The 21,808-nt window shown below is 39.7% G+C and overlaps 1 protein-coding gene across 5 annotated transcripts; it reads right to left on the bottom strand.

The window, feature by feature from the left end:
* Nucleotides 1-46: 46 nt before the first annotated feature.
* ulk1b (unc-51 like autophagy activating kinase 1) lies at nt 47-21,425 on the bottom strand. Of its 5 annotated transcripts, none has more exons than XM_029515825.1 (27): nt 20,720-21,425; nt 19,776-19,868; nt 19,285-19,326; nt 16,847-16,879; nt 15,808-15,844; nt 14,000-14,191; nt 12,660-12,733; nt 11,813-11,914; nt 11,254-11,312; nt 9,862-9,944; nt 9,478-9,528; nt 9,144-9,235; nt 8,834-8,999; nt 8,546-8,600; nt 8,284-8,370; nt 7,746-7,889; nt 7,485-7,636; nt 6,817-7,076; nt 6,504-6,709; nt 6,273-6,394; nt 6,007-6,132; nt 5,251-5,435; nt 4,693-4,874; nt 4,272-4,390; nt 3,982-4,139; nt 3,612-3,747; nt 47-3,315 (listed from the first exon to the last, which is right to left on the bottom strand). In XM_029515825.1, exons 1-27 carry the CDS (start codon nt 20,807-20,809, stop codon nt 3,260-3,262), a joined length of 3,102 nt encoding a protein of 1,033 aa, XP_029371685.1. In that variant the 5' UTR covers nt 20,810-21,425; the 3' UTR covers nt 47-3,259. The 5 variants fall into 5 exon arrangements, with proteins under 5 accessions (XP_029371685.1, XP_029371686.1, XP_029371687.1 ...); XM_029515826.1 differs by having other exon boundaries at nt 8,834-8,996; XM_029515827.1 differs by having other exon boundaries at nt 14,018-14,191.
* Nucleotides 21,426-21,808: the final 383 nt, after the last annotated feature.

Below are 21,808 nucleotides of genomic sequence, written 5' to 3'. Positions count from 1 at the left end.
CCACAATTGAAGTGACACAACAGCACAGGACACACATGATTTAAGACAAATTACCTTTCCTTTCACTTTAATCATGTCATAACTCTCAAAACAATAAATGTTATAGCACGCAGACGGACGCTGAGATGGTGTGTATGTCATAGACATAACAACATTAAAAGGCTTTTGTGACAGAGATAGAACGGAAGATCAGCAGAAGGCCTGCTCTTTGAAAATGTATAGATGTATCGGTGGTTCTGTCCTTTCCATGCCTGCAGCGTCATATATACAATAACAACAATAACTTAATTTACAATATTTACAGGTAATGGAAAAGTGAAAAAGTATAATGAAAACATTCAGGTATGTTATCAGCAAACATAAAAGGATCAATTCCAAGCAAGGACAGATCTACTGTGAGAGTGGGCATAGCAAAGGCTTCATTTTCATGATGGTTACATTTCACTCTTTATTTGTACATTGGACAGCAACCCTGGAGCTGGTTGGGAGTTAGTATCTTGTTCAAGGACACTTCAGCAGAGTGGATAAGTGTTTGTCATAGGGCACTGCCTCTGAACTTCCTATAATAACCTGCTGTTCTCTTCAACCGTACTCTAGAATTATTTCAACTGGTGCACAAATTATCTTTAGGGTGCTTTTGACTCCTACCGTAGATACTGATCATTTGGATGGCCAATAGCAATGATTGTATGGAACGAAAAAAAAGTGACAGATGCATACATTTTACTAAAAATAAGCTTCTGCTTTCTGTATCATCTTTTGATACATTTGTATTGTACAGTGACCGAGTGTAGCCTGCGTAGAGACGGTCTGTGGATGAGCCAATTTTCGGAATGTGCACTGAAACAAATGTTATACACCAACAGAATGTGCTTGGTGGAGAAAAGCCAAAGAATACTTCTCTGACAAAATACAAAAGGTCACAAATCAAACACACACATCATGTATATTTAGAAAACTCATCATAAAACATTTCTTTCATTCTCTTCTCCTGACACAGCTACTATAGTGGCTTTATGATCTCAGCGTAAACTATCCTCATCCCCAACCGCACATCAACACACATCATGAACTTATTCACCATCCTAATTCACTTAAAAAAAGGACAACACAATTCAAGCAAAAGAAAGTAGTCCTGGGTCTGGTAGGGGGTTACACTTGATTTTCAGGGGATTTTGTTCCATATGTAAAAGTTGGATCCTTGTAAACCACGTCCACACAGACAGTTGGGAGTCTAAATCAAAATCATTCACATCTTGGCAGGGTAAAGCAACGTCATTGCCTCTGTACTGAACAAATCTCACTTTCCATTAATACTTCACACACCACCACAAATACATGCATATATGCATGCAGATAAACTTTTCTTTTAAAACACCCTACCAAATGGAGCCTCCTCATTTGCCTACAGTTTTGAGGAGTTAGGGGGTACTGTTGGGACGTACAGCTAGGGTCAATATCAACAATCCACAACTATTTCAGGTTTCAACTAGCACTCCAAAAGTGGCACACCACTTTTCAAAATGAAATACAATCCTCATCCACTGACTACACTCTGAAATAAAACACAACACAACTGATCATATTCCTTTTTTCCTTCAATGTAAAATTTATTTTATATTTTTCCTAGAGAAATCTTTCTAAGGTTTCATAGCTTATACCATCTTTCTGTCAACATTCACACAACTAACATATTACCTTTAGACAGTGACTATAGTACTAAAATAAAACTGCCCTACAAGCAAAGAAGTGGAAATAAGAAAATCTGTCCAGGCATCTAAAAAAAACTGAACATGGATTGCATGTTCCACGCAAGAATTTTTCATACAGTACATCAACAGTGCAAAAGCATTCATGTTAGCTCCCAGATTGCCCTAGGGTTAATAATCTAACATGTGGCTAATATTTATGGTGCCTCACCCCTATCAGTGCTACACTCAACGTTGATTAAACTCCATCGTTACTGATAGATAAAACCTAAAAAGGCCAAATATCAAATTTTACAATGAGATAACCAGAAACAGCAGCGCAGAAGATTTCTATATACCTGAAGAATACACCGGGGTTTATTGCAGCATCTTAAAAGTGATAGTGATCAGGGTTGCTAACAGACCAGTTTTGGTTCCTATTAAATTAAAAACTATATTTTGCACGCCTCAGTTGGGTAGAGGGTGTCTTCTGGGCCCATTTTCTGCCTGTTGCTTTAATACCTACCACAAGCTGATATATACAATCCTTACTACATTATCAGCTTGGAAGGATAGATCACACAATATTGCCGTTATGAAGACTGCTCTGCTGCCAGCATAAAGGCAGAACAACCAAGTTTCCACATTACGTGTTCGCACCTGTTACACAGAAGGGTGAGGTGGAATAACAGTGCACCATTCCTACCTTGAACATGCTGTATAAAAGGTGATGTTCTCACACTGGGGGGATTTTTTTTAAATGAGCAAGTAATGAATCAATAAAGTGTCAGAGATTCTTTTCAAACCCGCATAGATACTCAGCAACAACACAAAAACTACATTTTGGCAACAGTTTCATAATAAAGCTTGTATGCGCTTCTGGTAACAATGCTATATATACCTTCAGCAAGATTGTAACAATTGGACAGAAAAGATACACACAGCAAAGTGAACAAAGGGTATGAGACAGACATACACTTGATGAGAGTGATACTTGGCCATTTTTGGTCTTCATCAGTAAATGTCCATATGTAGGTGTAGAGCAGATACTATGCTTTCACACCAGCAGCTGATCTGAGCTGAAAATATTAAAGTTGTCTAAAGATTTCTTGACTGCAAATGTGTAGCATTTGTCCATCTTACGATGATATGCATTGATACTATATTTAAGTACTGTTTATTCATGTACTACTTGGCAATAATTGCTCCTGCATGTGTTGCATCTAATGAAGGGAGTTGTCTTAGCAAGAAATACCATTTTTAGTGCCTCACGCAAAGTCAAATGGACAAGAGTGGAGACTGTCTTTTACAGTGAAAGTGCTTCATGCCCAACACTGGTCCAAGTTCAGGGTTCGGACAGTCACTGCAAGTCCAGAGTTTGACATGATAAGCAGGCCGTTCATAGAGCACGTACTCTGTCAATTTTGGAACAAATTAAATCTTGTGATTTTCCAGTGAATGCCTAAGTAACTCTAACTGAAAACCATGTAATGTGGGTGAAGATTTGGTTTTCTGATAATTCTCAGAGCGCAAGTGACTGACATCATATCTACACTTGATCAAGCAATGACTCAAACACAGAGCCCCGACTGCAAAGCTGTGAGACGGCGTTCAATGCACTCCTTGCCTGCAGACACAAAAAAGAAAATATAGTAGGTCAGTGGGTGGTTCCGCTTCATAACTCATCAACTTAACCCATTAAGACATGCAGGTTAGCTGTGTTTTGTCTATGTGTGTAAGCCCTGTGATAAACAGCCAAGACTTATATATTGTTTGAACATGTCGGAATCAATGAAATGTGAAGGCTAAACACAAACAAACACAAAAAAAATATTTTTAGTAGCAGAAATACTGCATGATAGTTACTTGTGTTCAATTGAACCATATCCATTTTCTGTGAGGTTTGATGACAGACAAACTTACATTTGCTAACACTGAGGATGTCATCCTGTTCAGTGAGCAGCAGAGATAAGCCCTCCATCAGCAGGAGAGCTTTATGGTAGCGTAGGACCGATGCTTCCCCCTGGTGGAACATCTCATCCAGTGCAGCAGCCTGAACCTGAGACAGTTAAAAGGAGTTTGATGTTAAGTCTTGACCACAATATCAGTAAAATGGCCCTGGGACAGGCAATGAGTCGTAACATTGTTATTAATACTGTAACTTAGAAACTTTTTGCTGTGTTTTTTTGTGTTCATATTTCTTAAGAGACAAATTGTTTTTGGAATTTTTTGCTATTCATGCACTCCCTACAAACACTGGAGATAAATATTAACTGGATTTCCTCCTGCTCACCATCTGCACAGTGTGGCTGAACAGCAGCCGCTCTGCCGTGATGGAGGTGATTTGGTCCATGAGACGGTGTTTCCTGGAAAAAAAGTGCTCCAGACGAGTGCTGAGTGAGCGACAGGCTGCCACACTGGATTTGTACAGTTCATTCAGCCTCCTCACCACTGTACACGGACAGACAATTTTGATTTAATATGCTACCAAAGCACTCATTGTACACAAAATGTGTGTTACTAAGTTTGTAATTAGCTTGCCCTTTTAACAAGATTATCCCTCTTTCAGGTGACAAGACTTACCTTGTTTTACTGTAGCAGATGGGTAGAGTTTGCCCTGTTTGACTCGCTCCATCGCTGTGTGTAAGGCAGTGGACAAAAGTTCTGCAGTCTTAAGGTAGAGAACCAGCTGTTCTGCATGACTGATGACACAATTATATACAAACAGACACACAAACACAACATAATCAAAGTTAGTGAATTACTGGCATGATTGCTTTGTATAGAAGGTGTATAAGCAGCACACAAATATTCACCAAAAGCATCTGAATATCTGATCTGGTTTAATCCAATACTTTTCCTAATTTGGCCAGTTATAACATAATTTGGACATTATTAAAGGTGCTTAACACAGTGCAAAACAAAAATAAAATTTTAAATTTAGTGGATCAACATTATCATTGCTATCAACAAAGTCTCACAGCTGTACTTGATATGGCCTTACCTCCACTCTCGGCTCAATGAGCTTATCTGATCTGCTACCAGACTTTGCTGCTGAAGGATGTTGGGATGAGAAACATCCTTCTCCCCCAGTACAGCAGCACCACAGGCCCCAGCCACTTCCATTAGACAATGCGCAAAATCCAACATGAAGCGCAGCCTTTGCACCATGTCTGTATGTTCCTGCTGCACTCCGTCCAAAGGAGGGTGAAGGAGAGGCCAAAAGCGATGGAGAATGAGACAGATTCATGGTGGAATCATAAACAGAGGACGGGACAGCAGAAAGCCATTTTGCATTCAGTTTGAAATTGTAGGAGTGACACTTTTATAGGAAAGTGGGTCATTCAATGAATTTCAATATTCCAGTGTTGAATTCTACCATATTTTATGACAATAACTTGAGCTAAATACACTAAACTACACTGTTCTCTTTTTATATTTTGTCGTAATCCAGTAGAGAATATTAGTGTAGATATGTCCAATATCAGAATATTAGTCATTCTCACCATTTAGTGAGAATGACTGATGAACAAAAGTATACAGAGTTAAACCTGCGTCTCACCTCCATCAGTGTCTCCTCAGGTAGCTCAGGAACTTCAAATGTTACACAGCCTCCCATGTTGGCTGTGATAGGATCAGCAAAACTGTAACGAGGACTGGAAGGAGCCTCAAAGCCATCCAGATAGGTTCCAGTCTGCAGGTACCGGCTGGTGAAGGAGCCCGTAGGACTCACTGAAGTGAACGAACCTACAGGAATCAGACAACAATAAGACAGAAGTACAAGATATACATTATTTTTCCTCCCAAATAGCCACAAAGTTTCATTGGTATATAACAAACAGCAAAATCAATAAACAAATTGGGGGAAAAAAAAAAGCATAAACAGCACATGGGCTATAACAATATTGTTGAAATGTATGCTTCTGCGTGAAGAGGCGTAATAATTATTTAACAGCTACACTTATTTTTATTTTCATAAAAAATGTTAAGTGGTGGTTACCACTTGGAAAAATTAGTGTTAGGAAAAGCAATAATTTGGGTTATTACACCATAAATGTAGCTAAATCTTTCCACAGCTTGGCTTCATTTAAATCTTGGCCAGTTAAAAATAAACCTTTTATGCTTTCCTCCATCACATTTAATTAAGCTTCAAAACTGTGGAAAATAAAAATAGTGGTTTCCCAATGTTTTATGTTGCATGATGAGCAGAGCATAATGGCAACCCTGCTGCGTAGGTGAAATTGGATGTTCAACTGCAGGAGAGGAGATGTAAAACAAATACCCTGTAATTAGCAGCATTATCATGTGCATGCCCTACCTGAGTATTTCCTCTGTCTGGAGGTATGAGGTGGGGTGCTGCCACTGGGAGGAGAGCCCACAGTGAAAACTACCTGTGCTGGGCTGCTGGGTCCAGATGCAGGACTTAACCCACCACTGGGGGGCACTGAAGGACAGAGAAGAGAGGTGTATTACTGACCATTAACTGATAGTTCCCAGAATTCATTTTGTATCAATTTCTGAAATGTCAAACAGAAACATGCCAACTGTATATTACGCTTACTAATTGTCAAATAACATGTCTACCTGTAATGTCTATGGCTTTTTCAGAGGTCAGGTTCTCTGTGCTGTCAGGTTCACCCAGAGGTCCACCTGGTCCGAATGCAGCCATTAGCAGCATGTCAGACAGACGACCAGCACTCTGAGACCTGCAGACAGAGAAACTGGATTGAGAAGGAAACCAATTTCTGCTGCTTGTGCAGCATCAGCAGAATAAACACAAATAATAGAGAACAACAGCAAAAAGCAGAATCAAACCTTCCAAAGCTCTTGGAATCATCATTCAGTCTCTGGATGCAGTGTGCAGGCTGGGTGACCTGCACGGGTGCTTGTTGTCCTGACTCTCTGGGCTCTGTTGGGGCAGTCCTGCTGCCAGGAGAGCCAATGACCAAACCGTGCTGTGTCAGGAAGGTAACAAGGTTTGGAGAGCTCGGAGGCTTGGGGAATTCAAATGGGGGAATGGTCTGGGTTAGAGAGAAAAGAGAAAGAGGGGTACTAGGCATTAGTTTAAAACTGCTGGGTTGCGAGAACTGAACACACTTATTTTTCTTTCTTTCTAGATTCAGCCTACCCTTGAGGGGGAGCCCAGGATGGTGGGAAGAGGGCTGCGCTGCATCAGTTCACTCAGTCTGGGAGAAGAGTGTAAGGGGCGGACAGTCATCAGCCCTGATGAGGGGGCAACCAGAGGGTCTGAGTGCTGCTTTCTGATCTTCTGCCTGCCACCACCACTAACACACTCCAACAGACAGGGGGCACTGTGGAGCCGTGTGCCCAGTCCTGCTGTCTGTGGGTGTTGCTGAGGAGCCAGCCGGGTTTCAGTGGGCTGTGGCACTGCAAATGATCAGGACACAGGAGGAGCGCATTACATTTTTTCTTATCAATAAGACGTGGCGTCAAACAAATGAAAACATGAGATGGGACAAGAAAAGAACAAATCTCCCAAGAGATAGCAGAGCAGGAACTTGAGCAACAGCCTGCAATTCCTGCCTTACAACCCACTGCCCTTGAATGTATGCCCAGATGACTAAGAAACTGTGTCAGTGTGAGGAAAAGAGGACACGAGTGAAAGCAGTTTTCTCAATCAGTAATTTCAAAGCCAAGGACAACTTAATATTACCCCATATGAATGATTGAAAGTATTCAACGATGAATCGAGTCCACCTTTTCATCAAGTAGTCTTAATAAACCTCTCTCATCCAATAAAGTGGTTTACAAAGTGAAGACTAGTTTCTGACCTACCTTGTGGCAAGAGCTGAAAAGTTCTGCCACCTCCTAAGGAGAGCCTGCGAGTGGTGGTGGTGATAGGCCCCTGCCCGTGGGGTGGAGAAGGTCCAGTCCGAACAAAGCCCAACGAGCTTCCACTGCTGCAACGACGCACTGGTGTTGACAGCCTAGTATAGGTCAAGGTCAATTTAAGAAATATCAATGGTAATATAATAATTTGTATTTGTGGGAACTTGTTTATTCGTGTGTGGCTTGTATGTCTGTGTCCATACAGACCGTGGTGAGCCATCCTGTTTGGTAGAATGGAGGTTCTGCTCCATGCGCTGGTAGTTCTGGACCTGAGTGGGGACTGGAATAGGCAATGACTGTCCATGGTTTCCATAGTTACCACCATAGTTACTTCCCGAGAACTCACTGGGCCTGCAAACAACAGTGAGAAGATCAGAATGTGCCAAAGGAAACGTTAGACTGGAGGGGAGAGTTTGTTTCTTTTTGTGTGCGCATTTATCATATAGGATGAAACACACAAGGCTTATCCAGTCTTTGTACGTTTCAAACATTACACTGTTTGTAAAGGTACCAATACATAACACAAAAAGTAAGGTTCATGCAAACCCTTAAATCTTATGATAATTTCAAATTTGAGCTAGTTTCAACATGCAACGCATCTCAAACACATTTATCTCATAATAACAGTAATTTTTCATCATTATATGACTATACTGACTGTTCCCATTAAGCATTACCAGATCTGGTAAAAGACCTCTGAACCACATGTGTGGCTACAACCAAACATTCAGCTTCATGCTGTTACCTGACAGGACTTGGAGACCCATTGTAGGAAGGTGAGTGTGGGGGTGTTTTGGCTTGACTACATAGACCAGCAGAAGCCAGAAGAGAGCTGATTAAAGCATAGAGCATAAACAGAAACACACCATCAGAACTTTTTTGACATGCCACTTTTTTTATAGGAGCACAGAATATGTCCAGAATATGTAAACACTGAAGGTCAATTGATGCCTTTTATCTGCTTGATACTGTTGACTGACACGCAAATACATTATATTTTTTCTTACCCACTGTTCATCAGGCTGTCCTGCAGCACTTTACTCTCACACGTCAGCTCACCAGCTGGGAAACAAGAAAAATAAAAAGTAAAATGCAAATAAAAAAATAAAAAGGGAAAAAAGAATGTGCAACATGAAAAACTACTTCTAAGAAATGGGAAGAATAAAATGGATAGGATGGATGTCAAGATATACAAGATGATGTGAAAACTACATGTAAATCAGTCTATGAATTGCAACAGTGACTTTGAATACTCTTATAGAGCTAGATACCATAAAAAAACTGCATTTTCTTACTAATGAACTGAGCCGGCACCATTACAAAATCATCTGTGTCACAGGAGGAGGAGTTCTTGCTGCTGCCACCCCCTCCAGAAGAATCCTTGAGGAGAAAACCAGTGGTCTCCTGAGTAGGAGAAGCCAGAGCCTTGGCACGCAAATGCTGAACCTCAGCAAGAGACTGCTGAAGGGACACGGAGAGAGACAGAATTAGATAAGCAAAACAAGAATGAGCAAAAGGTTTCTTTGGCTTCAGATGAAAACACGAACTCATTATTCGGGTACAGAGAAAGACACAGAGAGAAGCATAAAAAAACCAAACACAAACCGGTGGTGAGGCAAGATGAGAGGTGGAAGAGCTGCTACAAGAACTGGCTGATGCAGAGCTTGGGAAGCAGGTCATGGTCACAGTAGGTGTGACTGAAACAAAAAAAAAATGCTTACTTACTTAAATACTTACATACTTAAAAAAACAAAAACAAAACTACTGCATTTATGTGTTGTGTGTTATGTGATTCTTATTTGGTCATGGTGCTTCATTGAGTGTGTTGGGCGTTATAGATTCATAAATTAAAAGTGTGTAATTTAAAGCATCATGAACTCCTTTGTTACTGACAATTAACCCAACAAGCTCTTTTTGGAAATGCATGATTTAGTCTTACTCTTTTTCATCGATGAGCTAGCCTCCAGGAAGGGATGACAAAAAAACTCATCTAACAACACAAGAAGAGAAGTAATTAGTAGAAGGTAGTGACAACATGACAAGATACAACCACAATAACCTTAAAAGCAGACAGCATACTCACACACCCATATGCACTGCCCAAATTTTACTGACTGTTAACTTTATCTAATATAATCTGAATCTGTGAAATGAAAGACCATATTTACAGAAGGACTTGTCACATATGTTGCTGGAAAAACATAACTAAATAACATTCAAAATATGGACTAATGTACCAATTTACCCAATGAACGCAAGTCTGCATCAACACCAGTTTGTCTTATTCATTTGATTCTAACATCTTGATGCAATGTTCACTAACCAAAGTCCATGCGGTCCTTGTGGTTTCGCTGCAACAAACCCAACAACAGGTGCCTCAAATGGCTTGAAGTTTCTCTTGGGATGCTGCAAGCAACCAAAAACATAATCAGTGACTGCTGCTGTATTGCCAAAATAACAACCTTGACGGAAACTCTAAAGGTCACACAATACAACAGAAAGCTGTTGCAAGAGATGAAGCAAGACTTTTATCAGCACTTAAATTACTCTTTATGTTTCTACCAGAACCATTTGTTTTTCTTACAGAAAAAGAAATACTACTACACTGTATCTCCCAAATATAAAATACCTCACCATAGGTTGCTGTGATCAATTGAAACAGAAAATCTTTACTGGAATTCATTGTGACATAAACACATTCTGTAAGACAATAAAGAGTTTCTGAAGGAGATCCAACTGAAATTAATTATTTTGCTCGGAAGATGTACAGTGGGGCAAACAAGTATTTAGTCAGCCACTGATTGTGCAAGTTCTCCTACTTAGAAAGATGAGAGAGGTCTGTAATTTTCATCATAGGTACACTTCAACTATGAGAGACAAAATGGGGAAAAAAAAAAAATCCAGGAATCACATTGTAGGATTTTTAAAGAATTTATTTGTAAATTATGGTGGAAAATAAGTATTTGGTCACACTAAAAAAGCAAGACTTCTGGCTCTCACAGACCTGTAACTTCTTCTTTAAGAAGCTCTTCTGTCCTCCACTCCTTACCTGTATTAATGGAACCTGTTTGAACTCGTTATCTGTATAAAAGACAGCTGTCTACAGCCTCAAACAGTCAGACTCCAAACTCAACCATGGCCAAGAGCTACCGAAGGAGTGGCTACGTAAAAATCTTTTCAAGGTCCTGGAGTGGCCTAGCCAGTCTCCAGACCTCAACCCCATAGAAAACTTGTGGAGGGAGTTGAAAGTCTGTGTCAGATCTGAGAGCTACATGGAGGAATGGGCCAAAATACCAGCTACAGTGTGTGCAAACCTAGTGAAGACTTAAAGGAAACGTTTGACCTCTGTCATTGCCAACAAAGGTTATGTTACAAAGTATTGAGATTAATTTTTGTTATTGACCAAATACTTATTTTCCACCAAAATTTACAAATCTTTAAAGATCCTACAATGTGAATTCCTGGATGATTTTTTTTATTTATTTATTTATTTTATTTTTCTCATAGTTGACGTGTACCTACGATGAAAATTACAGACCTCATTTTTCTAAGTAGAAGAACTTGCACAATCAGTGGCTGATAAAATACTTTTTTGCCCCACTGTAACTATGCAAATGAGGCAATGTCTAATATGTAGAAAACAAGCGCAGAAAGAAATAATGAACATGATATTTGTTTGTATAAATCAAAGATATTTTCTGTCTGTGAGCCTTACTTCGGGCTAAGATTCTTGTTTTTCTCATAGAAGAGCCGGAGGTCCTGCGGACTGCTAGCCTGAAGATGACAAAAATGATAAAGGACAAGTGGGGAAAAAAAAAAACTAAACAAAAACATGCAAGTATCTTCAATGCAACTGTGTGCAGTGAAGTTCACACACACATGTACAGTGCAAAATGTTGCCTTATCATAGATGCCATGTTTTAAAAGACTATGAAGTCACTCTGGAAATTTCACAAATGCTGCTGGGGTTGTTTAGAGATAAATTGCACATTTCATCTAATTTTCAGTGTTAGTCAGTCAGGGAGAAACCCTTTGATTTTCAGGTTCCTGTCCACATCTCACATTATCTAGAAAGGAGGCTGCCTAGTTGATCGTTTTTAATAATCAGACTGAAATAACATAAAATGAAGTACATACTTGATAGTGAAGATACAGAATATAATGTGTGAAGTAAGTAATAAATAGGGAATAATGTGCAAAACAATGGGCACCATTGTGGGTAATGGTGCCCAGAAACAATAAGCTATGCATAATCATTGAAGAAGGGTCTTTACCTGAAAAGGAGCCTTTCCTGTCAGACACTGAAACACTATGGTTCCTATACTCCACAAGTCAGCCTTGGCATCATAGTTTTGAGACATAATGACCTCAGGTGCCTGATATGGAACAAAAGGACATAATTTTCAATGTGAACCTTTCGTGGAAAGATTCAATGAACATTTTAGGAGATAATTAAGCTTTCATTATTTTAATTTCAGGCAATTGCAGCCTTGTTTTACACATTCAGTTTAATGGTTGTGGTAAAATCAAAAGAGCTCTGCTGTTTTCACATGGAGAATAATGATACAAGCTGTTTAACCATCAATTAGGAGTGGACTAATACTGATGTGGGACTGGACGATAACTCAATATTGACAGAAAATGTTTCCATAACAGTTATGTGGTTTTTAAAAACATTTTCAATATTTCAAAATACAACATTTGTGGGATCTATTACTGAATGAGGTTCATTACAAGATGCTGCTGTTAGTTCCTTGCATTCTAGTGAGAAAAAAGAGCTTTAGCACAACAGGCTATGTGACGTACACCTCAGGCTGTGGTGGGCTAGGTTCCAGCACATCAAGTGTTAGCTGCTAAATGTGACCCCTGACAATACAAATGTGCCTGAAGAGGTCTAGAAGTTGAAGTCAGCCTGTCTCTCTATATATATATATATACACACACACATATATATTGATTGTTGCTTGCTCTTTTTTCAGCATTCTGTAGCAACTCTGAGCACTTCTCATGTTCTCTATCATGGTTGTAGCACTTTTGATACAATCTAGTTACACAAGAATAAGATAATCAGCCTACTTTGTAGTTCAAAGTTTGTCAACTTCAACTACTAGTTTAGCGTACCATGTACATTGGGGACCCACAGAGTGTTGCTGCCATCATGTTGTTCTGAAGGTGCCTTGCAAAGCCAAAGTCCGCTGCAGGAGTGGTGGTTGTTAAGGCAAGTTGGTGACAAAAAAACAAAAAAGACAAGAGGAGATGCGTAAAGATTTGTTGCTAAAAGCAAATGTTGCAGTGTTTTCATACAGACAATGTGCAGAAACTCAGAACAATAGCTAACTGAAGAGAATGTCCAAAAACAAATCAAAACCTTGCACTATTATACCCAACAGCAGTGGCTGAAACAAGTCTTCACCGCCATATCCCACATGACAATATAGCTTTATCACACAGGCTTAGGAAAGTACTTGTTGACAACATTGGTATTTTAGAAGATTTCTCTCCAGAATCCTCTACAGAAGAGGATCTACAGTAAAGAAAAAAAAAGTAAGACAACTGCTATGCAGTTTCTTCGTGGGAATTATGTCTCTCTGTGACAATATACTCAATTATATAAAATTCAAAAAACCAACTCTATAGGTTACCTAATATCAGTATTTATTCAGTAATCCCTGCCTTGCTACTAGTGTGTGTGTGTACGTGTGTCTGAGCAAGTGTTCCCAGAGACATGAGGATTATAACATTCTGCTGTGACTGGGACTCACACAAGCCTCCGACTTCAGTCCCGCTGGGAAGCAAATTCTGACCGGAGGGAGGAAAAAAGAACTAATAGGCTCAAGGATTAGCATTAGTTTCCAAACAACTGAGCAACACACACTCACTTGATATACTTGGTCATGAAATTTTTTATGGTGATTACCTTTTCATACACTAATGTCAACATTTTGGGTGGAATGAGTCAAACTCAAGATTTGATTTGACATGAGTGTTTACCAGAGGGAAATTCCAAACACAGCTTCGGTAAAATTCCTTATATTACCTAATAAATTTCCTCTAACAAGTTTAGTTGAAGCAATTACCTTGGGGAAATCATTATTAGCTTTCGCTGCAATAAAACTGGCTGTACAGAGCTTTATTGTGCCGTAGGGATTTCAAGGTGGAGCGCCATGAGAATCAATTAGTTTTCGCTTCCGTAAAGTGTTGTGATGCTCTCCTATAAAATCGTGATATGCGCCCACGTGTTGGTTTCACATCTGAAATGTTAAAACCATTTTGTATTTTTCTTTTTATACATTTTTCCCATATTTGTCAAACGATTATACCAGGTTACAGCAAGAGGAATTCTTTTTTGGTTGTTAATCCAAATGAATTTTTAAGTCAGCAACCAAGAACTCACACATGCAATGCATGTCCAGATGTAACCACGTGTACAAATATTTACAAGCTTACATGTTTGCACCTACTCATTGCATCAGCCCTACCGATCTTGATGCACGTGTTGTTAGAGTGAGACTTCCGTCCAGGTGGGTAAGAGAGCAGAATATTCTGGGGTTTGAGATCCCTGTGGATTATGCCTTTGGCCTGCAGAACCTTCATGGCCCCTGCAATCTGCTGCAGGAAAACCCGGATAGTGTCCTCACTAAGAGTTCCTTTGGCTGCAGAGAAACAGAAGGTAAATGAATACTATATTGTATACAATGTAATTCTCACAGGTCACAATGAATGTGAACATACAGATTAATCTAGGTGAGAATATAGACAGATATGGCCTAAATTCGAGGAAAATCCCACACTTTCATAGAAAACGTTGGAGTCAGTCCATTTGTCCTAAACCAGACCATTTCATTTTACATCAAAAATTACAAAATCAAATATTTATTATGTCTGACGTTGCTTCACTGTCACTTCCTACATCTCGTCTGATATACCCTCCAATCATCTCCCTTATCTCACAACAGTGGCCTGGTTTCACATTAAAGTTCCTCTCGTTTTGAATTTCTGTCTGACTCCACCTCCTCTGTAAAGCCAGGCTCAGCCAGGAAAAAAAGTTTGCTTCATTGACCACAGTGGGCAATGAACCCAAAACCACTTGTGAAACTTTTTTAAACCAGGACAGCAAGGCCTATTATTGGAATTGAACCTGTATTTAGAGTCTGGGAACCTGGCAGACAAAGTTAGAAAATAGAACCATTACTGGTCCGTGAATGGGTAGAATAGAATAGAATAGAATAGAATCCTTTATTGTCACTGTTCACATTGTCACCAACATTAACTGTGAAAATATGCTTAGCAGCTCCACATGGCAGCGAGAAAGAAAAACAAGAAAAACACAGCTGATGTCATATTTCCCCACCATGATTTTAATGTCACACACATGTCCACATCAGATGACTCACATATACTGCCTATTTAGAGCCTCGCAATTAATAAGAAATAGCAATGCAGGACAGAATTGCAGTATAGGATTCTTTGTCAGCACAGAAAAGCAGAGTTGGGGTCCTCTCTGCATATAATGCATATCTTGCATACTGAATGCATTGTAAATAAAGACTGAAGAATCCATACGGGAAGTTTCTCTGTGATTTTATTACACTGTATATTTAAGTCGATTATAAGCCTGAGGTACTCCAAGAATCCCAAAGCTGTTCATGAATCACCAGAACTGTTCCTGGCTTCAGGGATCTAGATAAAATGCTACTTCCTACGGTCATGCAGGAAGCCTGAAAAACAAAACTTGTGAGTTGTGACCTTAATGGTTGCCTAAAGGCATACGTTCTAAAGGGTAAATCTTTGTGGCATTGGAAGCTAATGGTAAGAAAATCCTTCTTCTCCTTCCTTCTCGATGTCTAAACTAGTTCTACTAGGGATTATTATTATTATTATTGTTGTTGTTGTTGTTGTTGTTTTGAGAGTTGATTTTGGAATTTAAGACGACTTTACTAGCTGTTTCTGGCATTTCCATATTTGAATTTTTTGAGTTTATTGTAACTTGCTCTAAAGTGTCTTTCCCTAAAGGATAAAGGTTATGGTCAAAGTAAAAACACAAGAAACTATTTTGTATTTCTAAGTTAGAAAGCCAATAGTAAAGTGAAGAAAGTGATTGAGACGCACTCTTTTCTACCTATAATAAACCATAGTGTCATGGCAAATGCGGTTATGGTAGCCTACATGATTAATTTTCAGCACTCACAAGGAGCAAGCAACAAATATGACATTCTGATCAATTACATTAAGCAGCGGGAGCATTTAGTAGATAAATTGTAGCACTTACAGTGTAAGTAGTCAGCAAGGTCACCCCCATTACAGTACTGTGAATAGAAAATGAGGAATAACATTAGAGAACAGAGGTAACAATCAGGGCTGATGCATAACCATAGTGAATAAATGTGTGATATCACCCTGATTCTGAAGGGACAAGAGAGCAAGATGACTGTTTTCCTGAACAGTGAAGTGTTTATAACCCTGCCCTCACTCCCAGCATTAGTATGGATGAACACAGGGAGGGATAGGTGTGTTCTCACATGTGTAACTCTAAAAGGCTGCCAGCCAAGTCAGAGATAACCAGGAACCAATGAAGATCCCAATAAAAGGAACAAGTGAGAGAAATGTATCAATTGTTCCTTGCAAGAATTATTCACATACGTAATATTGTTTTTCCTCATCAAATTTCAATTTGAATTACTATATGACATTTTGACTTGTGAATATGAACTCTGCCATTTGAGATCTCATGCCTTTGACCATTGTTGCATGTTGCCTTGCTTGACACGTTCACTTCTGCTTGCCACCAAGAATGCTGCCAAAAACTTTACTAATTGTGTTGTGTATTAGGATGCTTTTGGACTTATTTGACAATATGTTAACACTATATTGCCTTTGCAAAACACATTAGCATAACAATAAGGATGGGAAGGATCTGAAAAAATATCATGATGCATGTTTTGGAAACACCAAAACAGGATTTTATTTTTTTTTTTCAGAATAAGAGGCTAGTCTCATAAACGATTCTCACTGTGCTTTGCAGGAATTATCAACATACAGCTGTCGTTTCAGGCAATTAGACTGACAGCAAAAAAAAAAAAAGCCTTGTCAAGCAATAAGACCATTCAAAAATAATTAGTGAAAAGGAATCAAGTCACAGCAAAAGCAAATAAAGTAATGGCATTTTGAGGCTGAATGACGACAACTTACTCCTCTCTTGATGCCTGAGGATACAGCTAATTATAGCCCAGGCCCCATCAGAGCTGCCTGAAAAAGCTAAGACAATACAGCACTGTGCAAAGAGTGCCAAACATCACAGTAAGCCTTACCTCCATTACAAGGTACACTGAGCTGGCAGTTTCCTAAAGGGAGAAGAGATAAGAGGGAACAAAAACAAACACGTCAGTGACAGGCAAAGGAAGGAACAGGTGGCACTTGTGCTAGCCAATCATGTCCAAGTAACAAAGTTGGTCATTTGTATTGGTATAAAGCTTCAACAGCTTCAAGGTCTGCATACATGTTCAGGATAAATGTTTGAAGATGAGAGATCTTGGAAAAAAGAAAAGTGAAAGCAAGAGGTAGATTTCAGGCTAATAGTCTGAGTAAAAATATTATTTTGTGAAACTGGAACTCAACTCAAGTGCTGGTCTACTGTCTTTCAATGTGGCCTGGTTTTTGGTTGAGCACTGCATGTTTTTATGAAAGCAAATAAGAAATGTAAAAGCTTCCTTGTCATTACTAAGAAGTGTAAAAGCAATTAGAGAATCCGAGCGGTCAGCTCAGCTGTTAGCAGCATTTTGAAAATGAGGAGTAAATCAGAGAGAGACAGACAGTGAGAAGCACTCAGCTTTCTAAAAGGCTAACATATAATCTTCCACAACAACCCCAGCAAATAGTAAAGGGCTTCATTTGAAATTATAAACAATTTACATAATTTTAAAATTGCAGTCTCTTACTATCTTCTTCTTTAAACAGCCTGTCTGGGCTATCAGTTTTGTTAAAAACAGCCCTTATCACACGGCAACAGATGACTGTGGTTCTTCACGCTGAACTGATCTCAGTATCTTGTTGAATCCACCAGCCAGAAGCCAGACTTATTTTTGTATTGCAGCTCAACCAGGCCGTGTTTAGTTGGTTGTCTTTCATGATAGTGCAGATGGATGACAACCAAAAAAAAAAATAATAAATAAATAATCAGGTAAGTGTCAGCCAGTAAACTACCAACAGGTTGTGTCTCCACTTTGACTTGCAATAAAACAGTCCAGTGTTAGGGGAGCAGGAAGAGCCTGTGTAAAACTTATATTCAAATGACCCGTTGCAAAAGAGTCACATACAGTTACAGAATCATTTTTGTGGCAAATATTTCCTTGTTCATGTGGTAGAGCACCGTCAGTGAGGACTCCACAGGATCCCCAGTTCCAATTAGAAAATGTGACTTTGGACTAAACCTCATGTTACTTCCTCTGCTGAGTCATTCCATTTATTTGCGCTTGGTCTCAGCTTACGTTAAGACAGGAACTTGTTGGATTGCTAAAATCCTCTAGTTTTCTGCCACCTCATGAAGTTTTGTGTGGGGCATTCTAGACCAACACATTTAGTCAGATCTCAAGGTAATTTTGAGTTACTTAGGTATGAATATAAGGCAGCGGAGTATTTTAAGGCTCTGCATGGGAAAAGCTGTCACAAAATTTTTAGAAATTTGAAAATATTTTCTTCAATCTATTAACAAAGAGCTCTTTGACAAAGTAGTTCAAATCCCTGTTCGGTACCAATGCAACAAGCAGAATGTAATGCTGCGTTTGTACAGCTGAATATGTGCGTCGTTGGTCATAGCTTGTCTCTTACTATATTTGCTTAATGACTAAGTTTTGTGATAATAAAGATAAGACGAGATGATGAAACGTTAACAAAATTTCACCATGACCACTTCTTCTAAAGAAACCTACAAAAAAAAATAAAAAATCCTTTCAACCAGAATAAACAATTTTCAAATTGATTCCAGGACAACATTAACAATAATAATAATCAGAAAAGGTAATGCAATGGATTGTACGTGCATTCCAAAACCTTGAGTCTTGAGTTTATATAGAGACATTTGTTTCTAACAGGTTTCACCAGAAGTCAAACATGCTCCACCTAGTAAACTAGGAAAGAACTACTGTCATTTCGCAATGTTGTCATTGTGCCAGGTGTGACGGTTAGAACAATCTAAACTTTAGAGGTCGTTCACCAGATCGCAGTAGATGAAACGCCTGGTGGAGGATGAGAGATATTTCTATGCAAGCAGGAGGTTTTGCTGTCTCAACACTGCAACAGTGGATCATTACTCTGAGGTGGATTCTTTTGTGCTCATATCTGCTCATTTCTCTGCAATAACACTTTGAGAGAAATACCTGGGGCAGGTAAAATTTCAGAATTGGCATAGACACAACATGTGCCTCTAAACAAAATGCAAACATGAGAAATGATGATGAGTCCAACAAAACACAAACGAGCACCTAATTTGCAGGGTAAATCATAATTGAACATAAAATCATTTCAGATCAAACAAATGTAATAAAGCCACACTTAACAACAGGGAAAGCAAAACTGTTCAAGTACTAAAAGACAGATGTGGGTCATGCAGAACAGACACATTCAACAATTCATCTGCTCTAGTACAGATTGATGGGAGAGCTAGGGCACGAGAGCCGTGATAATTATGTACAAAATCAGAACCCTTGACCCCTCTCATTTAGATGCCATTCGGCAATGGTATTTAACATACCTGAAAGTCCAGTAAAGCAACAATGTTTTCGTGCTTCAGTTCCTGTAGAGATGAAAAGAAAAAATATAGTTTATCTTGTGTATCCTTAATTTTTAATATGTGTGACTTTAAAGAGGTGCCTCACTTGATTTAGCCCTCTTCTACAACAGCATCACCATATTCAAGGAGATGTAGTGTGGAGATAATAAGTGCTTATATTCCACTCTAATATCAGCCATTTCTCCAGTGCGACACACTGGGCCATTTAAACACAATATTACCATCCTATAAGCCAAATTATACAATGTGTTATACATAATAATCTGTACTAGAGTCTGAAATATCAAGGTGATATATCAGCAGGATAGAAATTGGTAACATTGCGGTTGTGGGCACAATGCCTTGGACACCATTTTCACTTGTGTATTATGTGTTTCTAATGATTATGTTTAAAAGATGTATAGTATCCCAATAAGTGAGAACCAGGCATGTGGTCAGAGGTTGTGACTTACTTTGAGTATTTTGATCTCCTTCCCCAGCAGTGTTTGGGATTTGGCCAGGTTCTTCTTGTTTATGCATTTTACTGCCACCTCCCAGTCATGTTTCTAATAGAAAACGTGAAAAGAAAATTTGTTTTGATCAGTTGAGATAAACAAAGACCTAAGTATGTGTTAGGGTTAGTACATATTTATTGACTAACTTAAGTGGAGATGCTTCTCTCCTTCTCTTGTCATGATCTTGGTTAGGAGGATGCTCTAATTGAATGTCTTACTGATTACTGCTCTCTTACTTGGACTGTCATTTCCTGTGACTCCAGAGTATTACTTTAATCCACCATAATGCTCTTGGTGGCATATTTTCTCACCTTAAAGTGTATTTGGACGCATTTTAAGTACTTGTTATTCAATACCATTATTCTCTAATGTGGATGGAATTTATATGCACGCCAATTTACTAAAGAAGCAACAAAGATTCTGGGGGGCCTCAACTTCTTCTCTGTGTTTAGGCCCAACTTCTGCAAAGATGCCTTATATATTTGATATGTGCAACGCATTCTGCTTCATTCCAAGTATCGGCCATGTTTAAACATGTCTACTGCTGCTTGGTAATGGAAATAACACATGTCAGCAGGCACGGCTATTGACCCGCACCATCGGCATTACCAGCCTGCTGAAAACCGTGACAAAATGACCATGGTGCATTCACGGTCTGCGGGCATCGCAGCATTTTGCCCGTTAGCTGTCTGATATTTTAGGAAACATCCTGTGTGCGCGCTCAGGGCCTCTTAAGGCCGTACAGTGAAAACAAACAGAGAGGCTGGGTGTTGGATGGGGTTTCGCACTAAACAATGCAACAACAGCAGGCACATTCCCGCTGTTATTCGGCCTAGGTCTACCTTAGCAATAGCATAATCCAGTAAATACACAATAACAGCGGCGACTGGGGCCCTACTGACCTCTCGATTCCTGCCTTTGAAGACCACAGCAAATGCGCCATGTCCTATCAGGTCCTTCCGACTGAACTCAAATTTCCCCACCGTCTCCATTACTGTTCCAAAGAGTAGTTTGTTTTTGTTTTTATCCCGAAAAAGAGTCGGACAAGCGGCGGGGAGAGCCGAGCTCAGCCTCGGCGTAAGCAAGTGCTCCTTTCTCCGGTGTGTGATGGGGGCAGCGACGGTGATCCCCCCCCTCCGCCGCTCGCCATGTACTGCCTTCCTGACAACAAACTGTCCTCCTCTCTCATGTTCGCTCGCACCAGCTTTTGTTGTTTTGTTTTTTTTTTTTTTTGGGGGGGGGGTTGTCGAAAAAACTCCTACCGAAGCTCTGCGGTGGTTTCCATGTCGGACGTTGCTGCCGACCCGAACTTAGTTAACTTAGACGGGGAGACAAACGGACGGGCCCCCCCTCGGCTGTCGGAGCTGTCTCCCGTGGTCTACCTTAAAAAAGCCAGCTCGTCGCGTTTTGTTTATATACAGCGGTCCTGCTTGTGTTGCCGGAGGGGTCCGGCAGCCGAGATGAGCCCTGGCTGACAATTCAACCAAAAAAAACAACGATTTCCAATATCCACAGACGTCCTGGAACGGTCTCCGGTTCTGAATTCTGGTTTTGGACTCGCCAAAAAGTGTCAGCATCGATGATCCCCGACGAAACAGCAGCACGGCGCATGCGCAGGGCAGTTACAGCTGGAGCTATGACGTCAGCAGATAGAGGCTGTCTGTCTGAGGCTCACGCTGTTTTCACTGTTGTGTCTGCATTAATAATCCATGTCAGTAATACTTATAAATCATGCTGGTTGTTGTACAGTTAGAATAATGCTTTTTTTTTTGTTGCTTTACATGAACCCCTAGAGTGTCTTGATGAGGAGACAAACAAAACAGAGTGATTACACACTAAAGTACTGTATATCCAAATAAATGTCTGTGAATAATGCCACATTTCCATGATCGAAGCTTTAATGGTTGATTTTTATGGATCTCACCGCTAGATGGACTATCATCATAATCATTATCATCATCATTGTCATCATCATGGGCTGTGAAGGGCAA

Source organism: Echeneis naucrates, chromosome 12 (assembly GCF_900963305.1).
Source record: "Echeneis naucrates chromosome 12, fEcheNa1.1, whole genome shotgun sequence".
Lineage (NCBI taxonomy): Eukaryota > Metazoa > Chordata > Actinopteri > Carangiformes > Echeneidae > Echeneis > Echeneis naucrates.
The sequence above is the reverse complement of the archived record's forward strand: the minus strand, read 5'-3'. Positions and strand labels throughout refer to the sequence as shown.